This window comes from Alosa alosa, chromosome 20 (assembly GCF_017589495.1).
Source record: "Alosa alosa isolate M-15738 ecotype Scorff River chromosome 20, AALO_Geno_1.1, whole genome shotgun sequence".
NCBI lineage: Eukaryota > Metazoa > Chordata > Actinopteri > Clupeiformes > Clupeidae > Alosa > Alosa alosa.
Window position 1 is genome coordinate 19,447,726 of NC_063208.1, and position 24,059 is coordinate 19,471,784.

Genomic DNA, 24,059 nt, shown 5'->3' on the forward strand with positions numbered 1-24,059 from the left:
ATGAGCCAGGTTGATGTGGGCCCTTGAGACCAACATACCATAAAGATTCTTCATCCTCAGTGCCCCACGGTTCAGGTATTTATTTAGGAAAAACTGTTTTTTTTCTACGGTTTGGCGGTTCAGGGGGGGTTATGGTCCCGGGGACGAAATTAAATTTTTCCGTAAAAGTCTAGTGGGGCTACATACCCACCAAATTTCATGTACCCGGTGGTTCGGTGTCCGGTATCAATGACCAAAAATTCAGGGGAGTAGATGGCGGGGAAAAATTCTTGAATTGTGTGCATGTGTGTGTGTACAAATTTATGTTTATGTGTGTGGGTGTGTGTGTGTGTGTGTATGTGCGTGCTTGTGTGTTTGCCTGCGTTGTGTGTTTGTGCATGTGCATGCATGCGTACATATGTCTACTGTGTGAGTATGTGTCATCACATTATGATTACTGTAAATGTATGTGTGTAGTGTGTATCTGTTTATGCACATGTGTGCACATGGAATGGGCTAACATGACCCCTGGAGGCAAACATCTGGGAAAAATTGGTCATCCTAGGCCCTACAGTTCTCAAGATATTCACAGAGAACTGTGTCTGCCCTTCCCCTCCTTTAGGGATGTCCAGTCCAGGGGGCTACAGATCAAAGCGAAGAATAGCGGTTCCATGCTATCCATGTGGGGGTACATGCCCACCAAGTTTTGTTTACCCGGTCTTTCAGTGTCGGGAATCCTTGTTGGTGTGCGTCACTAAATGTACACATAAATTATTTTATTGTAAAAGGCCCCATGAACGAAAAGTACACAAAACTTGGCATGCATTCGGAGGGTGTCATAATGATCCTACACTTTTAATTTCATTGCAGTTTTGACCTTGTCAGCCAGAGATATTGTGATGAAAACACCTAATTTTTTTGCTTTTTAATTTTTTAACTAGGTGGCGCTATACATGAAATAAGTGGTAATGGGATGGGTTGACATGCCCCTTAAGACCAACATACATAAAAAGGTGGACCTCTAGGCCCTACGGTTCTCGAGATATTCACAGAAAACTGTCTCCGGCCACCTACAGGCCAGTTGGTGTATAGTAACATAAATTAATTTATTGTGTGGCCCCCATGAACGGAATTCCACAAAACTTGGCGTGCATACAGAGGGTGTCATAATGATCCTACACTTCCAATTTCGTGCAGTTTGACTATGTTAGGTCACAGATACCTTCAATTACAACACCTCATTTTTACTTTTTGTTTAACTTTAACTAGGTGGCGCTATACATGAAATGAGTGGTTATGGAATGGGTTGACATGGCCCCTTGAGATCAACATACAAAAAAAATGGTCCTCCTAAACCTTACGGTTTCGAGATATTCACAGAAAACTGTGTCTGCCCTACCCTCCTTTCGGGGGTCCAGTCCAAAAGGGGCTACAGATCAAAACGAAAAACGATGGTTCCATGCTATCCATATGGGGTTACATGCCCACCAAGTTTCGTGTACCCGGTCTTTCAGTGTCCGGGAATCATTGGCGGAAATTTGGGCATCGCGAAAAAAAAAAAATGAGGTGGGGTAGGGTGAAATCCTACTGTAATACCATGATACTAGCAATATATAATCTGAACAGACAACTCCAACGTGAAAAGGGTGAAAGAACACGCCCTTCAACCAATATGAGACTTGTCATTAATAATGTAGGCTCGTGCAATTAGGTACCCTTATCCGATTGACTGGCCTTTAGCCATTGTGCTGAGCTTCATGTCAACACCCAAGCGGCAAGCGCCCTCCTCCACCCCCAGATCTCTCCAGAACATGATAGAATACCTTTGAAGTTATGCTTGTTCTGTGTTTTCTCCACATGGCATTGGGCCCAACCATAGACTTCTCCCGCCACTGCTACAGGCTGCCACACACACACACACAAATCTATTTGCTCGTGCAACATAATGTAACCGTAAAAGCTGCCATAAGGTCCCAGGAGCGCCGCCTGAGGGAATATGAGCAGGTCTTGCTGCTGGTGCCACGTTAGACAGTTGCACGTTGATGCTGTTTTAATTGATTGCTTTGTCGTGAAATCCTTCAGTAATTTAACCTCTGCCAGAGCATACTAGAATAAAGATAGAAGAAAATACAACAGTATTGACACCAAATTCCTTAGACACTTGTTGGCATGCTTCAATAAATTCGTGATTGTGAAAGTCATTTCGTTGCGAGTAAAAGTTGTTGCAGCTGAAACTGCTAATAGCCTACTATTTATCCTCGTAAATTACCTTTTGACAACGCCCAAACTTGTTCTGTAAAACTGTTTATGCTTGGGCTGTTTATTACGTGATATGGCTGTGACACAGGCTTGATGAGTGCATATTAAACATTGGGTCACTTGCAGTTGTCTAGTTTGATAATTAAACTAGATGTGCATAATGATCTAAAATATGACCCGCCAGTCCTGTACATCCGTTCCTTGAAAATAAATCAGCACTTCAATTTGTCTCCATATTTTACTCCATCCCCACTTTGAAACTTTTGTGTATGCTTGTTTTGTTTGCCTGAGTGTGTGTGCGGCCGCTGACAGAAAGTGCGGTACCCTACTGGTGCTGAAAAGGTGAATAGATTGTAGAATAGCCAAAGAGATGTAGCATTGTTATAAAACCTTTAAAATCTCTAAAACAATCACAAGTAGGGCAGTTCATCACAGTTCATCCATTGCAACTGGATTGATGAAAGGTCACTTACACCTGTAGGCTACATTGTATTTGGGAAAAGCAAAAGGTATCAGCATAATGTTATTTATTTATTTATTTTTATGTATTTATAAACAAAAACATCTCTGTCAGTTCCATGTCAAGTTTCAACAGCTATCAAAAACAAGGTCATTTTGGATGGATGGATTTTTTGTGAATGTTTCTTCTTCTACATAAGATTTTGAGTCATCTTTTAGTTCATGTAATACTTTATTGTCAATGCACAAATTAAGTAACAGTAGTCTGAAACGCTATTGTTAATGCACAAATTAAGTAACAGTAGCCTAGTCTGAAACGAAATGCTGTTTTTTACATCTAACCAGTGGTGCAAATAACTGACATGTCCAAATGGGCCTTGATGAAATGCGCCGCTTAGACTGTTCATATATTGACATTTTAACGGGCCAAAGTTGAAGAGCTTTGTCCGTTATTGTTAGTGCAAATATAGGCTGATTCATGTTCCCTTGCATTGTTTAACTGAGGTCCATGGCTAGTCTGGCTTTTCATCAGACCAAGCTCAATCTTTTAAGAAATCAAAAATAAATAGCCCGGGCAGATCAGGCTGGGTTCACCCAGCCTAGTCCATAGGCACCCGATATTGTTTAATTTTCCGATTGAGATATACACGCTCTTATTCTAAATGCAAAATGCATCAGGGAGTTATGACAAAACGGTAACTAACAAACTAGATCCTAATAGAAAGTTGTTAGCTTCCCCTAAGCTACAGGTAGGATTATAAGGTAGGCCTATTTGACAAACATAAATTGTCAATAGGCTATGCTGGCTAATAACAAATAAAATCTCCTTTGAAACCAATGACGGCTTGCTTTACAGTATCATACGGACTTAAACGGTCATATCGCGGCGAAAAGTTGTAATAACATTCACGCAGCTCCATGAGTCAAGGAAAGCGCCAATGAAGTAGCCACTTCTAAATGGGACCCACTACACACCAGCTTAAGGTGTTTTGCTAAAGCAGCCATAATGAAATGAAGGTGTCATTGTTTGGATATTTCACACACACACGCGGCTTTTAATTTCAGACTACAACTACCAAACTGTAATCAAAGCAATATCATTCCCCTCTCACACCCTGCACGCACTTAAACAAAATAAACAGGCGCCTCAGTCTCACGACATGTATAGGCAAAACTGTATCGGAAATCGGGTGTAACGCTGTTGTAAATCTTCCATTGCACAGAATGATTTTGTAGCACGGCAATAAACGACAGTCGAAGATACAAAACAGTGCCGCTATAATATTTGTTTATATAACCGCATTTATAGTTTTCAGCAAATGCACAAATCAAAATGCCTCCATCACTCAACCAACGCTAACCTACCTAGGTCCTTATTGATATTACAGCATTAACGAATAATGAATGTGAAATAGATGCAGTTCGAGATTTCGAGTAGGCTAGTGGTACGTGGCTCTAACCACTTATTTACGAGATTTTCGCCAAGAACTGATTACATGTAGGTTTGCCTAAATCGCAGAGGAAACATATGTGATAAATCTCAATATTTTCAAACATACGTGATAAATGTAAATATTTTTAAATCAGAAGAGATTAAAATGTGCAGGCTTTGCTTAATCCTCCTGAGAACTCCTGTGGTTTGGATGACTCCACATTTGCATTACCTGTCAGGTGCGTTTGGTCTCTTAATCATTCTGTCACAATTACTAAACATGTCTTGTAATATTGCATCAAACATTTCCTGTGAAGTGCAGCTTCCCATGAAATGCCTTAACATCAAGGTCAGTATGAAAATCAGTAGCTTACTGGTTTCGATTGAGTGAATTGATTAAATTACTCGTCCTAGGTCTTCAGTAAAGTTCCTGGTAACCCTGTTATTTTCTGTGGACAAGACTATGACACAGATTAATAAAGTTTCCATAACTCACTTTATTTGTCCCCAAATAGCTGGCTACATAATCAGCAAAGCAACTACAGATATCACTACACTTACACTATCCACTGTACTCTCACAATAGCAGTGACTTCTTTGGCCTACTTGCTTATGTGTGGTGGCTATACGGTTGCAAAATACATGCGGTTGTTTCTATGTAAATATGCTAAGAACACTTCACACAAGGACAGGCAAACAGAGGATGGAAATCCCAACCAGTCCCGAGCGAAGTGCCACAGGGGTGATGTGAGGTTGAAGAGGGAAAAAAATATGCAGGGAAAGAGGATCAAAATGTAACTGCGGGAAAAATGTTCTCGGATTCAACACGCCTTGAACATTTTCATTGAGGACCATTCTTTGAACCGGACTTGTAGCAGCAAGTCTTGCCATTTTAATCTCTGCAGCACAAAAGCACCACACTCACGGAAACCAGAAACGGGCTCACACACACTCACACACCCAGCTTCACATACACACACTGAAGGCATGCTAAGAGTAATTGCAGGTGTGTAGAGCTAAATGACAGTGGTGGAAAGGCAAGTTTGTGACTCAATGCCAGCGAAGTTTCCAGCGAGACTAAGCTCAACATAATCCTAGGTCCATGAATAAACACACACACACACACACACACACAGATTTTACTTGGAAACAGTTCAAGTCATAAGCATTTCGGAAATAATCATTTATTAAAATTATGCTTACATTCAAGTACAGCATTTAACAGCCGTGCTGTTGTCAGAACACTCACTGGAACAACTTCCTCAACACCATCAAAACATTTAACTCAAGGGAAGTTCAAATGATTCATCTGATTGTGTTAAAAAGGCATCAGTTAGTCAACGTGTTTACATGCATGTAGAATTAGTCTTCCAATCAAACAATAACATACTGTAGGATACTCTTGTCACATCCTGATGAGGTCTGTGATATGGATGATCTCTTGTTGCCGTAGGAAACGCTTACACAGTCAGGAGAGCGAGAACAAGAATGAGACCAGACAAAAAACAAACAGATGACACATTCACTTTTCTCTGAGGTGTGTTGGACATTCATCAGTTTGCTATGAGGGCGTTTACAATGAGATTCAAACCTTTCACCTGAATCAAAACGTGTTTTACTTGCAGTCAGGGTCAAGCTCTGGCTGCCCCCGGCTGTAGCTGAAATCCTTCTCTATAGGGAGTGGCTAGGAGAGGACATGAGCCACTCCAGGGCACGAGTGTTAGGGAGGGGGAGCCCCTACGACACTAGAGAAGCTCCTGCAGGACACAGGTGAGGTGAATCTGGGTCTTCACAAACACCATAGTTAGAGGGCACTCCTGCACGGTTGTTGCAACAGAGTGACATACAGTCTAAAAACAAGTGCTGAATGGTGTCACTTTTAACAAGGTACAGGGCCCCTGATCTGTACTCAAACACAGGGACTCTTTCTGTCTCTCTCTCTCTCTCTCACACACACACACACACTCACACACACACACACACACACACACAGATGCAGGGATCCTCCCCCCGTTGCCCTAAGCACTTTTCTGTATGTTTATGGTCTCATGACAGTTCGTTTCAATAATGGTAACCGCTTCCTTCAGTGTGTAAAAAAAAGACGTGGCATAGGGAATTCAATAGGAAAATGTAAAAAATAACTACCACTGTCTGCCTCCAAATAAGTTAGCCAATTACAATGTAAAGAGAGGGAGGGGCACATTTTTTGATAGACTCAGTGGCTTGGGTTACATGGAGAACAATGGATGCGAATAAATAGTTAAACAAGCATGACTCCTAAGCCACAATAAAACAAACCAAACTAAAGAAAACAAAGAAATGAAAAAAATAAACTACACAAATTTTACTGAGGCAGTCATCCGGCTAGCAAGAGAACAACAACAGGAGCAGATCTTGTTAATTTAAAGAAATATCACACCCATACTGTAAACAACCTGAGAATAATCTTAACTAACAGAATTAATACAATTTAAAAGAGATCCCAAACAATTTACAAAAGAAAAAGAAACATAAACAAAACGGATACATTTGTCATATTTACACATGGTATATTATGTAATTTAGGGTACTTTTATGAAGACATGGCTGACACGAATTCAAGAAGTTGTGAACATTTTTGTCTATTGTGAAAAAATACTGACTCCATGTCTTACGCACAGAAAAATACACATAAGTCTACTATCACAACATTTCACTTACACATCAATAAAGATCTCTGTAGGAGTGGGATTGGAAACTCTTTATCGATACATCTGAATCAAAATAACTTCTGTTAATGAATTCTCTTTTGCTTCTTTACAGAAAAACGAAAGTCAGTTAATTTCCAGGACAAAAAGTCTGCAATTTCTAATCTAAAACTAATCAGCAAATTCACAAAGTCACACAAATACTTCTGTTGGATTGCTCATGGTGTGTCTCTCGCAACCGAAACCCAGTTGTCACAACAGATCTTGTTTATGTGCTTAACCTGACCACAATAAACACATTGACCTCCAAAGGACAGCGATGCTTCAAGATTACATTCGTAGCCCTTTTTGTCCCACGTATCTACTCATTCTATGGGTAGGTGTTTATGTTAGAGCACATACCCTGGAATGCCCTATGTGAGTGCCGTCTGACTTTGATTCATCGCAACCTAATAAATCTTGGGGCCTCCACAAACAAGAGCATTTCAGTCTGCGGTGACACCAGAAGGGTGTTAAAATGAGTTAAAAAAAAAATCATCAGTATGTTTATGGATTGTTTTCCCTCCAATGAATGGAAGAGACAATTTAAACCACACATATTTGGTCATGAATGTATCGAAGTGGTCTCTAATTTTCTTACGTTTAAGCATTCAAACTTCAAACGCACTCGAGTGGATTTGAAATTTTAGTAAAATTTATGGTCTCCTGCCATCCAATGTCAAAAGTGATTCAAGGAGATGGTACGAGCGTAACAAATCAGGAGAGAGGGAACGCCTAGGAAAAACATTTAACATTTCCCTCCAAAAACTCCAAAAGGAATGCCATTCTACAGCAAAAAATCTCTCACCTTCATCTTCTTTGAAAAACCTGGGACCCAACCCTCTCCCTATCCGTAGTACAGACCCACCCCAACCCAACACACACACATACACACACACACACACACACACACACACACACACACACACACACTCTCTCTCTCTCTCTCTCTCTCTTGGCTTGTTGTGACATGTTGGTCTTTCTCCAAGATAGAGAACATACAAACAAATCAACAGATTAAAGCAAAACACATTCCTTAGGGACCAGGAGGAGATATTACAGGAGCAAGTGAAGCATTTCTAATTTAATTTCAACTCCATTTTCTTTCTACAGAACCACAAAACAAAGGCCATGCTTTACAGACACAGAGGCTTAAGGCCCACCAAGGGCAAGCTGTTGGTGACAGAGACCTTTTAGCTCCAAGCCGAACTAAACTGAAACTGGCTCATAAAAACTGAGAGGTGGGGGTGGGCTACATCTGCCTCAGGACAGGCTACTGAAGCTACTGAAGGCCATGGCTGCAACAGGAATGCGATCATTTCCATAGGGCGTCAACCGTCGGAGGCTTAGGCCTTCAGGTTAATTCCAGACCAAGTTTCATTTACCTCAGGAGTTGTCCTCTTTTCCAAAAAAAGAAAAGAAGAGAAAAAGCAAATAGGATTGACAATCCAGGATTTCTTTTTGAGGGGGTTGGGGGCAACAAGAGGGTTTAGGGTTTCGGCGGGTGGACAAAAGGGAGTGGTCCACTTTAGTGTAGTTGAAAAGGGGGTAGGGGTAGGACACAATAGGGAGAGGAGTCGGTTGGAGGGGGGGGTTATGAGATGGAGCAGAAACCCACAGATAAGGAGAAGTGTCCTGTCCAAGACCACCACCCCTCCACTCCATCTAATTCAGCCTTCAAGTCCCAGAATCTCCTAACTCCTCAAGGGTGGCTGGTTTGCTTTTGTCCAAAGAGAGGGTGTTATTCTGGGGTCAGGTACCGAGAAAGGTGGGCTTGGTGGGGGTGAGGAGAGGGGATGGGATGGGTGACTCCAGTAAGGCAGGCGGAGGGGTCGAAACCAGGTGTGTGAGAGAGAGGACAGCAGTTTTCTTCTGGTGATGTGAAAGAGCAGTCCACCCCAGGGGTGCGGGCGGGTGGTTGGGACAGGTGGGATGGAAGTCAGGGGAACCGGTGATACGACCCAAACGAGCGAGTTCTTGAAGCTGCCCTGTGGGATCTTCGGTGGAAAAGAAATGAAGACGTCTTTGTTTTTGGGATGTTCTGCAAACCCTGAGAAAGAAAGAAAGAGAGGAGTCACATTAGACACATGTTAAAAACTACCCCCTCACTCACATTAACACAATGATAAGAATCTCCTTTTTTACTATGAATTTCAACACTCTTCAGACAGCTGATTAACATTATAGAGATGTTGCAAAACGTCTCCACCCCACTGAAAAACTGACATTGCAGAAACATCTTCAGAAATAGATAACATCTGTGCTTGAGGCAGCACAATTCCTAGAGCTGCTATGCTTGCAAGTCTGTGACTAATTTAAACATGGTGGTGGATGACGCCACTTTGAGAACCTGAAATAAAACTTAAATCTGTATAGACCGTAGTCTGTGAACCTTGCACACATACATTCATACACACACATACACACACCAACTCCCTGTATGCGCAGGAGTGGGAAAAGGTCACGCTGAACAGTAGCTCTGGTTTAATCTCTGCCTAGAGCCTCTCCACCCTCCCCCTGAGTCAACAGTCTTATCACACGGCAAGCTTGTGAGGGCGGGAGCACGCTTCCACACACTGTATCCACACAGACTAGGCATCAATGCAGACCGTGACAAAAGGAAAGCAGAAAAAGTCTCTGGAATATTCATCAAGCACCCCGCTGCGAATCTAGCAAGACCCACCCCTCGACTAGCACCACCACCGCCACCACCATCACACCCCATTCCTGAACATCAACAGAAACATGTTCTCAAAAAAAGGGTGCCATCCCTGAGGAATACTGAAGCAGTCTTTGGGTAGTGGATAAGACTGAGTCAGGGTTGTGTGCACACAAAAAGAGAAAATATTGTCAAAGAGGGACTTACCGGTTCCTCCGACTCCTCCCTCTCCCTTACATGATTTTGTGCTTAGTATGGCGATGGGATACTGGAAGAGAAAGGACAAGGGAGAGATTAGAAGTCAGATTATGCTTACAGTATGCAGTTCTCCTGGGCCACTGGTATCTGGTAGTAATATCACTGTGTACAGTACACACAGTTATTAGCCATTGTGGAGTCTTGAAGGGACTTGTGTGGGGAGCTAGATAAATATAAGTAAGCTTCACAGAATGACAGAAATGAAAACAAGCTGAGGATAATAAGTGTTTAATGGAAAAGGTGGGACAAGCGTGATTCAGGAAAACAAATGCTGTACAGTGACTCACTGCATACCACTCACTCACTGCACAGTCAGTCAGATTACAGCTGTAGGGTTCTTGGAAAAAGCACCTGGTGGTTACGACAAAAAGCTCCTTAAAATGAGTGTTTCCTCTGAAATTCAGGTCAGGTTTGGTAATGCTAAACGTTCTAATATCATTTCATCAACCTTGACTGTCTGTATCTAAAACTATCTGAGCAGAGGCTTCCAGAGGTATTCCTACCAATGGACCTTCAGTTGAGATAACAATCTCTTCAGTCAAACTGATAAGAAAGCACACAAAACAAGCACAATAACAAACTGAGGCAACGCTAAACACTGGGGTGGACAAAAAAAAACTGTTTGCAAACAATCTCCATGGCTGTACTCGTTTGTGGAAGCTCCTACGATTTATCATTGCAGCGATGAATTCAAGGCTGAAAGAGTTTAGGAGATGAAAGGATAAGAGAGGACAGTTAAGACTACGATAGATTGAGACAAATTGACGGACAGACTCACAGGGGAAGGAGGGCGGGGGTGACGGGGGACGACAGAGAGTGAGACAGAGAGTGAGACAGACAGTGAGACAGAGCCTGAGCACGAGACAGAATGACATCAGTATGTTCGTCAGAGTTTCGGTGTGGAGATTAAGGAGAAGGAGGAAAAAGAAGGGTGAGGGGAGAGAGCCCCATATCTCACAGGCAGACAGATACTGTAGTAGATAGATAGATAGATAGATAGATAGATACTTTATTGATCCCCAGGGGAAATTCAAGGAAACCATTCCTAGTAGTAGTAGTAGTAGTAGTAGTAGGAACCATTCCTTCTCTATGATCATCTCCAATCAAAAGAGATGGCTCGGAGCCAAACATGTCATTACCACCGAGAGGTAATCACAAGGCATTACAGATAGAATTCTCGGAAATTATGAAGGAATTCAAGACAGCAATGAGACAGAGAGAGAGAGAAAGAGAGAGAGAGAAAGATATATGGAAGAGAAACAGAACATTACCTAAGGCAGGTGCAAATATATAGACACTGACTACTACTACTGTTCACATATTTATACCCACATTGCTCTGTTTCTATCCTCTACTTTCTTTTGTTATTCTACTGTCATTTGTAACACTTGCTTTGGCAACACTGTACTCAAACAGTCATGCTAATAAAGCACCTTTGCATTTGCATGAATTTGAATCAACACTGGCAAACAGCCTGAGTAAGAGACAGAGGGAGCAAGAAAGAGAGAGAGAGAATAGTGTGTGTGTATGTGTGTGTGTGTGTGTGTGTGTGTGTGTGTGTGTGTGTGTGTGTGTGTGTGTGTGTGTGTGTGTGAAATAGAGTGAAGGGATGAGAGAGGAAGTGAGTAAAGAGAAAGAGAGCGAGAGAGAGAGAGAGAGAGAGAGAAGAGAAGCCAAGCAAGTGTGGACATGACTGACATTCTTGCCATTCATTCTCCACCCTGCTCCCCCCATTCCCTCTCCTCCCCAGAAAGACAGATACCTCATTCTAAAAACACGGGGCAAGGCAGGACAAAAAAATCCTCCTTTGTCTTACTGTGACCGCTCCTTTTGTCTTATTTTACTCTCACCACAAGCGGTTGAGAGAGAATGAATGACATAACCTCTGTCAACAACGTTCTCTGCAAAAGTGAATCATATCTGCTCGCTCCAATTTCGAAATGTACAAGTGATAAGAGAGGCAAGAAAGGCGAGACACACTGAGAAATCAGAAACACTGAAAAGGTGCAAGAACGAGAATGATTTTTTTTTTTCGCTTTTCAAGAGGACCCAGGAGAGACACACTTTTTTTGGTCCAATAGGCACCCATGACAACAGAGGCCACTCCTTTTTTTCTGTAAATTCAAAAGTGTGTGTGTGTGTGTGTGTGTGTGTGCGTGAGGGAATGGAATGCGGTCAGACGACGTATTGACAATAACGTGCGCGACAATCATTAATCGGAGCAAGCACAGCCATGTCAGAGGAGAGGCGGGAGTGGAGAAGCATCCCAGAAATCTGCCGTGCGTGCCTGCCCCACCAAATCCCACTATAGTCTGGCATCCGAACACAGAGTACACAAACTCCACACCATGGAGGCCGCCAGTGCACTTGGCTAACAGCAGCCTGTGTAGCTTCCCCACCTCCTCCACAGCTTCCCTCATGCCCGTACTGTTTTGCTGTGTTTTGGGAGTGCTAGAGCGTGCCTGGTACACGTTCTCCTGCCAAGTCCTGACACCATTTTGTGGCTGTTTCACCCAAGGGGATGAAGTGAAATAGGTGCATTGGGGAGCCAATAGATTCCTGTAACCTGACGTAGATATTTGAGAATATCTAAACAGGTTGAGTGTTATTTTGTTTCAGTTTTGTTTTGTTTCCATCTCTTCTCTAGACATTTGTTTCTCAGCCAAAGATATCAGAAAATGGCATCTTATGTTGAGTGTTATGAAACGCTCACCAACCTCCCATGTCAAATCAGATGGCGTCAAAGAGCAGTTGCACACAGATTTGAAATCTCACATCCTGAGGTTTCTTTCAGTTGAAAAGGGTTAAATCTGTTAAGAACTACACCACCGTGTTGGCCAAGTAGTGAAGAAACACCTCCTTATCGCCTGAGTGTTTGCTCATGAGGTGGTTCACCACCTTGCTTTCTCCAATTGTCACCGTGCAGAGCGGCTTCAAATCCCTAAACGCCCACTACCCGCTACCTGCTTGTTTAGCGAGTCTTCAAAAGGGCTTCCCCTCCTGAGTCAACAGACAGTCCACAAACACGTCTCCTCATCCGGAAACCCTCTTCCTGAACACAAACAGACAGCGACACCGTCTCTGTTCCACCACTGGAGCTGTTGACAGGCCTTTCTGGGACAAGACGTCTGTCGCAGAGCCAAAAAAACAAAAATACAACCAGTTCTGACTTCCTCTCAGCACCTGTCGCCTTGAGATGGATGTCCCTACAGAGCTTTCCTCGGCTCCTCGACGGCACAAAGACAAGCCCAGGTGTGTCTAGCCTTGATTGACCTCTGTCACCTATCCTGCTCCAGTAAATCCCTGACTCTGTCGACTCTGTGTTTGCTCAAAGAGGAGAGGAGAGAAGTGGTGAGGGCAGGTGAGGACGGTAGTGGACAGGTGCGCTGGAATGAGAGAAAATGGACTGGAGAAAGAGTGACTCACCTGAAAACACCAGAAAAATGTACCATTGCAAAACCCAATGTGGGCATTGGATCCCTGTGTATCCAACATATGTTACTTCATCAGAGAATTAACCAATGACCTGAACAAGTAGCCAAACTACTTCCTAAACACAAAATTAACTATCCCCTACACTTCCATCTGCACTACATTCAAATTGCATTAAAATAAGTAGTTCTTCATAATCTCTCCAATGCATCTTAAACTATCAGTAAATCTACCAACAGATTAGCTCCATAACTGATTGGCAGCCATTCAAAGGATGTGGCTGAGATTGCATCCAGGGCTGGGACGGTATGAATGTTTTCTTACCGCGATTGGAAAGCAAGAAATTACCGTTTCACGGTATACCGCTTTACACCCCCCCCACCCCTTCAAAAAAAACCCATCTGATTGTGAATTATGGATTATGAATTTTGTGCCGCCATCACAGCCAATTAAACTTTAGACAGCTGCAGCAACTTCAAAGATCACTGGACCAAATGCTTCAGACATTAAAGAAATAAGCAGTTTATCAACAAGGCTATCACGATTTTAGAACTGTTTCATTCATGGTGCTTATGCTAGGCCTACTGTAACAACGGTAGGCTACCGCACGTTTTAATGGCTGTGTCAGGTTGTAACAAAGGTAGATCACTGTTAGGTTAAGTTCTTAACAAACTAGAACATATTTTTAAATTCTGTTTCAACTTTCATGGAGTAAAAACATGTATGACTCCTTTCTGGCCAAATTTCACAGCTTTCAAGTCTTAGGCTAGGCTACGTCTTTGTGTAAATCGAGTTTGAATGGAGAGAATAGAAAAGTGTTACAATTGTGCCAGTTATCCCCTACTCTCGCATAGGCCTAGTAAACAAATGGAATGTTGGAACATTGCGCTCCCCAACACAAATGCAAAAGGTTGGGTTTGCTTCATCTTTTGATGATAAGTTTTGAAGTTTTGTTTTGAAAACCTTGATTCAATGTCATAAGATGGTTCATCACATTACACATCACGACATTACACACTACGTGCACACATGTGCAGGCCAATAGGGGGATTCGACTTCATGTAGCCGCCTACAGACGTCTTAAGCTCACATCATCTTAGGCAAGCCAAACCAATCCTTCAGGTTTTGCAGGGGTGTGAGCTATATCCACAACAGGCCTTTTCATTAGTGCTCAGGTATCTATAAATCCTAAGGATTCGATAGTCATTCAAATAATTTTTTGAGCAGTTTTGACAAGAAAACAAAATTGATGCCAAAGTCATGCTCATGCTCTGTCTGTCACTTGCACTGGGGTTGAACTCACACAAGATGCACGCAGAGAGGTAGACAAGACAAAGAGAGAGAGAGAGAGAGAGAGAGAGAGAGAGAGAGAGAGAGAGAGAGGGGAGAGAGAGAGAGAGAGAGAGAGAGAGATATATAGAAGATATATATAGAGAGAGAGAGAGAAAGAGAGAGAGAGATATAGAGAGAGAGAGAGAGAGAGAGAGAGAGAGAGAGAGAGAGAGAGAGAGAGACAGAGAGAGAGAGGGAGAAAGAGAGATGAAAAGAGCGCAAGATAAAGGGAATGAAACAGATGACACTCACTCTTTTTTCTTTCTCATGTGCATGACCACGCCGATCACGATGGCCAGAGCGATCAGCACGCCGATGATGATGCCAGCTATAGCACCGCCTGACAACCCTTCATCCAGTGCTCCCTCCTCTGAACACACAAACGCACACGTACACAAATGCACACACATGCACACAGAAACATTTGTTTAAGAACATACATTCACAGAATTCTTTCAATATTTGTTGAACTGTTCATTCCCACCACAAACACACACATGCACACGCGCACACACACACACACACACACACACACACACACACACACACACACACACACACACACACACACACACACACACACACACACATGAGTTACAATGCTCAGTAAATCTCTGCTGTGAAAGCCTCACCTTTGACAGCGAGTGTGTGTGTGGAGGAGGCGGTGCCATTGGTGAGTGGGTTGTGGGCGGTGCAGGTGTAGGTTCCTGTGTCACGGAAACTCGGCTGCTCGATGATGAACATCGATGTGGTGGGTTCCAGTTTGGTGCCATTGAGCTTCCAGGAGTAGGTGGCCACAGGGTAAGACTCTGCCGTGCACTTGATCTCCACACGGTCTGTGATCTCCACCGCCTTCGGTCCCACCATCTTTATCCCTTCTGGACCATCTGAGATGACATTCAGAGGAGACAGAGAGGTTGGTTTCAAGGTGTTTGTCATGTGTGGTATTAGCATAGGCATGAATTGGTCAAGGGCTTCAATTGTCCTTTAAGCAGACATGTGCTAACGGTATGCTCTCAAGTCCCTGCAGACATCACTGAGGAGAATCATGATGAATTTGTCATTAATGTGTAAATCTCTCTCTCTCTCATTGGTCTCTCTACCATTTAAAAGAAAATGGTTACAAAAGCATAGAACGCAGAAACATTGATCAAAACGCTCTCTCTATCTTATTGAGTGTGTGTGTGTGTGTGTGTGTGTGAAATAGAGTGAATGGATGTGAGATGAAGTGAGTTAAAGGTTGTATCAGCAACCTTCCTTTTTTGGGCCTGCAATCGCTGATACAACCTTTAGAAGAAAGAGAGAGAGAGAGAGCGCATTTATGTCTCGTGAGGGTGTATTTGTTTGTGTGTGTACACAGAGACCAAGACCTAAACCAGTGCGTTGCGACTGACGGCATGTTCACACTCACAGTTCACCACCATTGTGTAGTTCCCCTCCAGGGAGTTGACTGCGTTTTTCAGCACACACTTGTACAGGCCAGCATCTTCCCTCTGCACCATGGAGATGTTCAGCATGTCCATTTTTTTGGAGAGGACCACCCGCTCGCTAACAACCAGATCGACGCCGTCCTTTGTCCACTTTGTGGACGCGACCGTGCCAGCTACTGCTTTGCAGGTGAGCTGGATGGAGCTGTCCTTGGCGATAAGGGGCGTGGCAGCACCCACTCTGGTGATCGTGGTTCCCTTAATGGGTTCTGTGAAACAGAGAGAGAAGACAGGAAGAGAGAGAGAGAGAGAGAGAGATTATGTCATTTAAAAAAGGTTGATGAAGGATTTCTTGTGGAACCTTTGTAACCGTTGAATTTGCTCCCACATTAGAATGTCCCATTTAAATAATCCCAAATCAACTTCTCAAAACACAATTTACTGGTCATAACATGTTACTTATCTAACTTCAATGTCTAATCTTAAGTCCAAGTACTGTATGTGTAAGACTTAAATTATGCTTAAAAGCACGTAAAAACACTTACATGGGCAACCTGCGCTCCTCAGTAAAATATCAAAAGCAAAGAGACACTTTCAAAAAATGTTTTTCTCACTGATGTTATATCTTTATCTGGAAAGTACATTATTCAGTTAAGCCAGGAAGGCTTTTTATTGGGATGAAAAGAAGTAACTTTTCAATTGACTTGACAATTCAGCATTAGCTTGATGTACTTCATTGACTACATTTCTTCTCTTGCTACAAACCCCCTTAAGACATTCTCCAGGGTGTGAATGACTTGTTGACATCACCTGTGTCCACAACACTCTGTGACTCTCAGTGACAAACAGTCATTAGAGAGGCGTATTGTATTCCCCTCTGTTGCTGCTGCCTGTCATACCTTGCATTTCTTGACATCTTAGAACTTGTGTACCATATACTGTAGTTAGCATAAATTTAAGGTATGACTCAGAGTAAACAACTATGTGCCGTTGAGCAACATGGCACATTCACTGCGTTGCAGCAAAACACCAGGAAATAACATCAGATCTCTCTCTCTCTCTCTCTCTCTCTCTCTCTACCTCCCTCATTCAATATTTATGTATTTATCTATCTTTCTCTCCCTCCTTCCTTACAATCTGAATTCTGTTTAAAACCAAAGATTTCACATGTACATTTTTTAAACTTGTCAGCAGGATACAGTTAAACTAATTCAATTAATCTAAACTCACAAGCTAAATCCTTATTCCCGCCTAAATCCCTAATCCCTTATCCTGTGAAAGAAAAAAAAAAGCACCCACACATGAAGCAAGAGTTACCATGTGCAGTCACAGAAAGTCAAATACTATGACGTGGGCCGTTCCTATAGCCACAGGGCCGATAGTGGTGAAACCAGTTTCTGCATGCTTGCTTCACAAGAGGCCATCTTAAGTCAAGCGAACAGATGTAGCTAGGTTAAAAACCTATACCAAGTTACTATTACCTACAGGCAACCATGCTGAGGGGGGGTGTTATAAACATGTTAGTTGGTTTGTTATAACACAAAATGTGGTGAAAACGGAAAAGGTCGGAAAAGGTGTCATGTTATGTTCAGTTGTGAATGATTGCTTTGCTATAAGCTTTCACATAATTGATTTCTTTTTATCAAAATACTGTACACTGAGTTAAAAAGAGGAAAGCATTTTTCTTTCTTGCCTATCAGGCCATCCTTAAAAATATTTTTGTTTGCAGTAACAGCCAAAAAAAATTAAAAATGGGTCGGTAGGTAGGTGAATATTTTTTTTTTCAAGATTCAAAGTAAAAAAAAAAGTACAATTTTGGTCATGGTGATTACGTAGGAATGAATTTACACAAATGTGCATATCGTGACGTAACTGACTGGGTCTTCAACCCGTGCCTTCAGGCGCAACATTGCAAACCTCATTCTGATGCAGGTTATATAGACCAGCCTTTCTCAAACTTCTTTGACCTGAGGCCCGGTCATGGCAGACTTTTGGGTCATAAGGCTCATCTACATGTACCCAGAAAGAAGGCTACAATAGCTCTTTGCCACGTTATATTAAAATTTGACTATACAATACTCAATGCTATACAGTGTATTATACAGTCTCTGCTCTGTTTCTAAGGAAGTTCCAAAAAACAACGTCGTTCTATTAAGTTTCGTTAAATAAATAAATAGCCTTCCAACAGATTGAAGCGGGCTTTGATACCAACGTTATCGATAAGTTTCAGTTTCTCTCGCGCAGACGCGCATTGAATGAATGCTCATACCACCACTTAATTGTAGGGCTCCATGTTTAATGACATCGATAGCAGAAACGTTTGTTTTCTTTTTTTCGTCGATCCGCGGTTTCTTGATCAACTGCGCAGCAAATTATCAGATGAAGCACCGGGCCTAATTTCACTCCACGACTCCGCGGACCAGCAGTCTCCATGTTCGCGGACCCATATTTTGAGAAATGCTGAATAGACCACAACCAATTTCAATACTCCGACACGGTCACCGTTAGACTAGGGGGAGAAGGGATGAGAAAAGATCTGGCCACAGTTCTTCCAGAACTTCGTGCCAAGTAAAAGCGTTATCAGTTTGTGTGAATGAAACGAAGCGTAGGCCATAGTGTGACATGCGTAAAACCAATGGTGTAGAGATGACGCCACAGGTTTTTTTTTAAGTGAGCCACGTTTGCATGTAGGCAATTTATATTCACAATACTTGGGCCTACTAAAAGAAATATTATTTTATTGCATTTGTATTGGTTGTTTAGAGTAAAAAAAACAATCGGTCGGTATTAACGCAAGTTTACAACCGGCAAGTCGGTCGGACTAAAAGGGGAAAAAAATAAATATTTGGGCGGTTCTAAATTGACAGGGTCGGTCGGGTTACGGCAAACGAAAATATTTTTAAGGATGGCCTCAAGGTGTCAGGAATGCAGTGATCTCACTTGGCCAACTCTGACCTATCTACCCAGCAACTTCTCCCACACAAATTTAGATTCCAAATTCTGGTTCAGAATGTGATGTACACACAACCAGGAATTTAAGGAGACCAGCACTCTAACACAAACACAAAACGACCATCATACCAAGCATATTACGCACACCTATAGCATGTGACCAATACATGTTTTAGTTCGCTAGTCATTTCACACCGAATTCCTGTGGTCCTGGTAATAGCCAGGCTCTCAAACCTCAACCTGGAGCCCTCTGATTTGCATGTTTTCCAACATTCCCTCTACATACCCCACGGAACTCGTCAGTGACATTTTCCACTTCACTGAGAACTCATGGCCTGCATTTGTAGACGTGAACTAATCCACTACATAGAACAAGATTGAAACACACCCGACTTGGGGAGGAGCTCATGATTCTGAGTTCTCACCTATGACGGTAAACAAGGCCATGTTGGAGGCGATGTAGCGCTTGGTCTTGGCGTTGAAGGCCACGCAGGTGTAGTTGCCGCTGTTCTTCTCATTGACGTTTTCCAAGGTGATGGAGGCGGTGGTGTCCTTCATGGGCGCCCCATTGTGCATCCACTGGTAGGTGGCATCAGGGCTGGACACGGAAGAGCAGGCCAGGGTCACCATAGCCCCCGTGGCGAGGACAGAGCTTGTCGGCGTCTGCACGAGAACCACCTTTTCAGGGCCATCTACAGACACACACACACACACACACACACACAGAAAGGTGTACAGAATGAGCCTCAAGAGGATGCAAAACACACACATAGAAAGGCTTAGCGAGAACAATGCCTCGGTGTTGTCTCTCCTCGGATTGCAGACGGCTACAGCACTGAGGGGCCAGGGTAGGGTGGGGGGGGGTTGGTGAATGAGATCTTATCTAAACGCTGCCTTCCCATCACCTGTCTGAGTCACAGGGCTGTTTGCATAAAAAAAAACCTTAGTCACACTGTGTGTGGAACATGGCCACCCTGACCAGGAAGAGAGACGTGCCTCCTCTCAGGTAAACCTTACAACAGCAGGGGGGATATGAACTGACGAAGAGAAAGAAGGAGAGGACAGAGACTATTATGAAGCTCAAGAGGAAATGACACACTGAGAAAGGAACTAAGAGACAGTAAGAGAGGGAGAATAACAGAGAGCCTTCTATTTATCTCAGGTAAAGGCATAGGGAAGTAGATGCACAGGCTACAGTACTTCCCTAAGAAAGTTTCATAATGGGTGGTTAGGTACAGCAAGGATTTACATGCCTTATGATGGAGCCAACATCAAATCAAATCCATGTACCCAAGGTTTACGCCTATCAGAATAGGAGGTTGAATAAACCTGCTTTTCCTGTCTAGATGCTGATGTTGACATTGCAGACAGTGCATTATATCCGCCACTAACAAAAACCTTGATACCATATTGAAATAAAATAGACCTGAATCGCAAATAATTAAAGCAAATGAAACAAGTACAGTTTCTTTCTCAGAACAGAGACTTACAGCTGACGGTCATGTTGAAGGCCGCGCTCGTCTCCTCCTCCAGGTCGTTGCCGGCGCGGCAGTAGATGGGGCCCCGCAGGTCCCAGCGCTGGACGTCCTTCACACTCAGGATGTTGCCGTCGGCGTTCAGGATCAGCCGCTTGCCATCAGCCACCACAGGCACTGTGTTGTTGAGCCAGGTGTACTTCAGGAAGGAGCCCTTGGCTGTGCAGGTGAGCACCACCGAGCTGTTAGACTCCACCGCCTCCTTCGGGGGGTCGGAGGTGATAGTCACGCTGGAGACCGGCTCTGCGGAGGGGAGAGGATGATAATGATGAAAGGATGAAGGGAGAAGGGTGTGAATGGAGGGATGGAGAGAGGGATGAGGATGAGTGCATGAATAAGAGCGGATGGAGAAAGAGAGGGGAGTGACGGGGATGGAATGAATAGCAGTGGGTGAGCTTGGGTTTGAAGCTTCAGGAGAAGGATGTTAAATGTGGGGAAAGGAAAGACAAATAGATGGGAACAGCAGGCTGTCCATTTGCTTGCAAGTTGAAAAGGAGGAAGATCAGCAGAGAAAGACTGAGCAGCATTCCACACGCTAAACAAAATCAGATCCTGGAAAACGTAGGGGCATGTTTCTATCTTACTAGAACTGTCTGCACTTATTTCACAATCTCTACCACTGATGAGCCTTTGGTTTCACATCCTTGGCAGGGATAGAATCACCATAGATAAAGAGGGTATTCAAAATGTCCTCTACTGTTGACTAATCATTGTGGCTTTTAGGAGACCTAGCCCTGATGATATATTAAACACGCATACACATACGCCACAGCAAGTGCTTGCATTCCAACACAGGAGGGATGTCTGAGGACGAAGAGAGTGCACTCAATGCCCGGAAAAGAATCTTGGCTGACCTCCCTATATGCTGTTCTTTGACTGGTCTACACCTGGGTTTTGGTAATTGGCCCAGAAGTAGCAGCCAGAGCTAGAAGGTGAGAGAGTATGATCTCTGGCGGATCTGCGAGGCTAAGGTATGCTAAACTGCAGTGCACCATTAGCCTGACGAGCCGGTTGTTCCAATGTATTTTCTTAATTGACAAGTGATTTAAGGGCAGTGTTAAGTCTTTCTACCCGCCCCCAATAAATAAATAAATAAATAAAATAAAGGTAATTAAACATCAAAATAACACTAACACCAAGAGAGACTTTCAAAATAACGTTAGATGACATCAAACTTGTTCCATGCCCACTGAGGCCAAATATTAAGTAGGTCTACCAGTATGCACTCACCCAATACTTTAAGTTCCGAGTCTCCTGTTAGTGTCTGCAGCTCTTGAGTAACAATGATCAACTGGTACATCCCGTTGTCAGCGGCATTGAGCGGTCCAAGTTCCATCATGCCGGTGGTCTTGTTCAGCTTAACTCGATCCGTGTAGGCATTGGCGATAGCCACTTTAACTTTGCTGGCCGTCACGATATTGACGCTTCCGAAATTCCAGCTGAGTGACAGGTACTCCGAGCCATCGAAGGTTGTGTTGAACTTGACATTCTTTCCCAATACACCTTTCACCTTGTCGTTTTTTAGAATATCTGCTGAACAGCACACTAGTGACACACACGCACACGCACACACACACACACACACACGCACGCACACGCACACACGCACACGCACACACACACACACACACACACACACACACACACATTAAAAGAGAATGTTTACTTAACCTTAATGGAAACGGATTGGTATGCCAATCATTCAAATTATTCTACTAGGCAATTAATTTACACACGTTCAATTAAAACGTTAGGCTACGACAAAAATAACACAGATTAGGGATGCACAGAACCATATAACGCAAGTAACAAGGACTAAAGTGGCAGCAAGTGGTCACACTTCCAACAAATATGTTATTTTTAAATATCTCACCAACTGCTGACGCTAGGAGGAAGAATAGCCGAAAATTAAAGAAATCCATTGAGGCGTCTGTGTCCTTCAAGTTCCAGAGGAGGAGTGCGTGCTGACTTGTAATTTGCAAGCAAAAAGAGTGAATCGTAGCCTACTCCAGAGGTGCGTAGTAGTTGCAATCAAACCACGCCCGCACGCTCAGTGACTCCCATACCTGACTCGTCATGACTCTCATCGACGCAATCGTTGGATAGGCTACTGATACAATGTTGAGTCCACAATACAGCAGAGTAGCCTACTTTAGAAGCTTAACTTCTAATGACACATCAGCTATAACGTTACACCTGATACACCTGTTGCATCTAAAAGTAGCCTAGTGTGGGCAATATTGCTAGGCTAGCCTTCTATGAAGAAAGTGAAATGCCCCAAATGAACAGCATCGTGTAAACATAAGGAACACCATAAGTGCCATGTGAATGATCTCGTTTCAGTTGAATCGTAGCAATTGTTTCAAAAATCAAATGAATGCAACTAAAAAACACTGCATCAACATTTTAACTGTTTGAATTTTTGTGGTTAAGCTGCCGCCCCGTGGCGAATTGTTGAAGTCAATCTTACAGTAAATCACAATCACATATCCTCACAGTGGAGCAAGTCAGCAATCAAGAAAATATGAAACGCTTTTTGTGTAGGAGCAATAGAGCAATAGGAATGTATCATATTTATAAAAAAAATATCTCAATCTGGTTGGCTTTTCTAATCTGTAGCAAGCTTTCAGTAAACATCCAGCCTTGGCCAAAGATCTAAAAAATGAAAACAAAGTCTGGAGCTCTTCCGACTGATCTAAAATTTAGTCCTGTTTGCTTAATTACACAGCATTATTATATAGGCCACATATTAAACAGAGTTACCCTATTTTGATACATCAATATACGATATTTCATCGCCAACCTTAGCACGGACAATATTGTTGAGATCTCTTTCAATCATTCTGTGTGTCTGCTATTTTATGAACAACGCATACAAGCATGCGTAGGCTATCTTTATGAGTGCGTATTTGCTTAGTAACCGTAAGGAATGCCTTTCTGCATATGAAAATATTAACCCTTCTGTTGTGTTCGTTTTATGTTTACTAGTTTTGTGTTCCCGGTCAAAAATGACCGCTAGATTAGATTAGATTAGATTAGATTAGAACTTGTTATAAATCCATATTAACACACATATTATCATCTAATGTTGTGATAGACCTTTGTATCAACTTGTATTCTACTGCATTTAAACAGTTTTGTACTTCCATTTGCTGCAGGCCTCACTGACCTGAGCTCATGCAAGTCAGAAAGGGGAAGATTCTATTGGGGATTCTAGGGTTTTCTGACTCTTTCACACTGTGGTCAACATTTCTCTGTTGACATCCATCCTCATGACTGGCCTTGCAAAGTGACGCCTGCGTAGGCCTACTTGTTCATGCTTGAGGGTGCGCGTGCTAAAAACAAACATAGCCACTACTGACCCGACTGCATCTTTAAACGACTCTTCAATCTCAGGGCATTTGGGATCTTTCTCCTCTCCGCACTCTCCCTGCATTGCTTGTGCGTGTCATCGTGCCCGGGGTTGTCCTCAGTCTTTTGTTGCTTTAATTTCACCCCCTTTTCATGCCAACATCAGAAGGGTCTAGAAAGCGGCTGCTGAAATTTCTTTTCATCGACGCGCAAGCCATCGCGCGGTCTCCGCTCCCTCTTGCTTCTCGATCAGTTGAT

At 43.0% G+C, this 24,059-nt stretch overlaps 1 protein-coding gene across 1 annotated transcript; it reads right to left on the bottom strand.

The window, feature by feature from the left end:
• Window positions 1-5,295: 5,295 nt before the first annotated feature.
• si:ch211-264f5.6 (carcinoembryonic antigen-related cell adhesion molecule 5) lies at window positions 5,296-22,442 on the bottom strand. The gene is made up of 9 exons (XM_048230301.1): window positions 22,324-22,442; window positions 21,681-21,995; window positions 20,406-20,693; window positions 19,341-19,607; window positions 15,948-16,232; window positions 15,169-15,423; window positions 14,789-14,906; window positions 9,722-9,782; window positions 5,296-8,905 (listed from the first exon to the last, which is right to left on the bottom strand). Exons 1-8 carry the CDS (start codon window positions 22,370-22,372, stop codon window positions 9,764-9,766), a joined length of 1,596 nt encoding a protein of 531 aa, XP_048086258.1. The 5' UTR covers window positions 22,373-22,442; the 3' UTR covers window positions 5,296-8,905; window positions 9,722-9,763.
• Between the last annotated feature and the right edge of the window lie 1,617 nt (window positions 22,443-24,059).

Excerpts from the sequence above, each read along its gene's own strand:
- si:ch211-264f5.6 (XM_048230301.1), bottom strand. The coding sequence starts at position 22,372 with ATGGATTTCTTTAATTTTCGGCTATTCTTCCTCCTAGCGTCAGCAGTT. Across the intron at positions 19,608-20,405 it reads CTTCAACATGACCGTCAGCT|ATGGCCCTGAAAAGGTGGTT; the intron begins GTAAGTCTCTGT and ends GTGTGTCTGTAG. Across the intron at positions 16,233-19,340 it reads GGCCTTGTTTACCGTCATAG|AACCCATTAAGGGAACCACG; the intron begins GTGAGAACTCAG and ends TCTGTTTCACAG.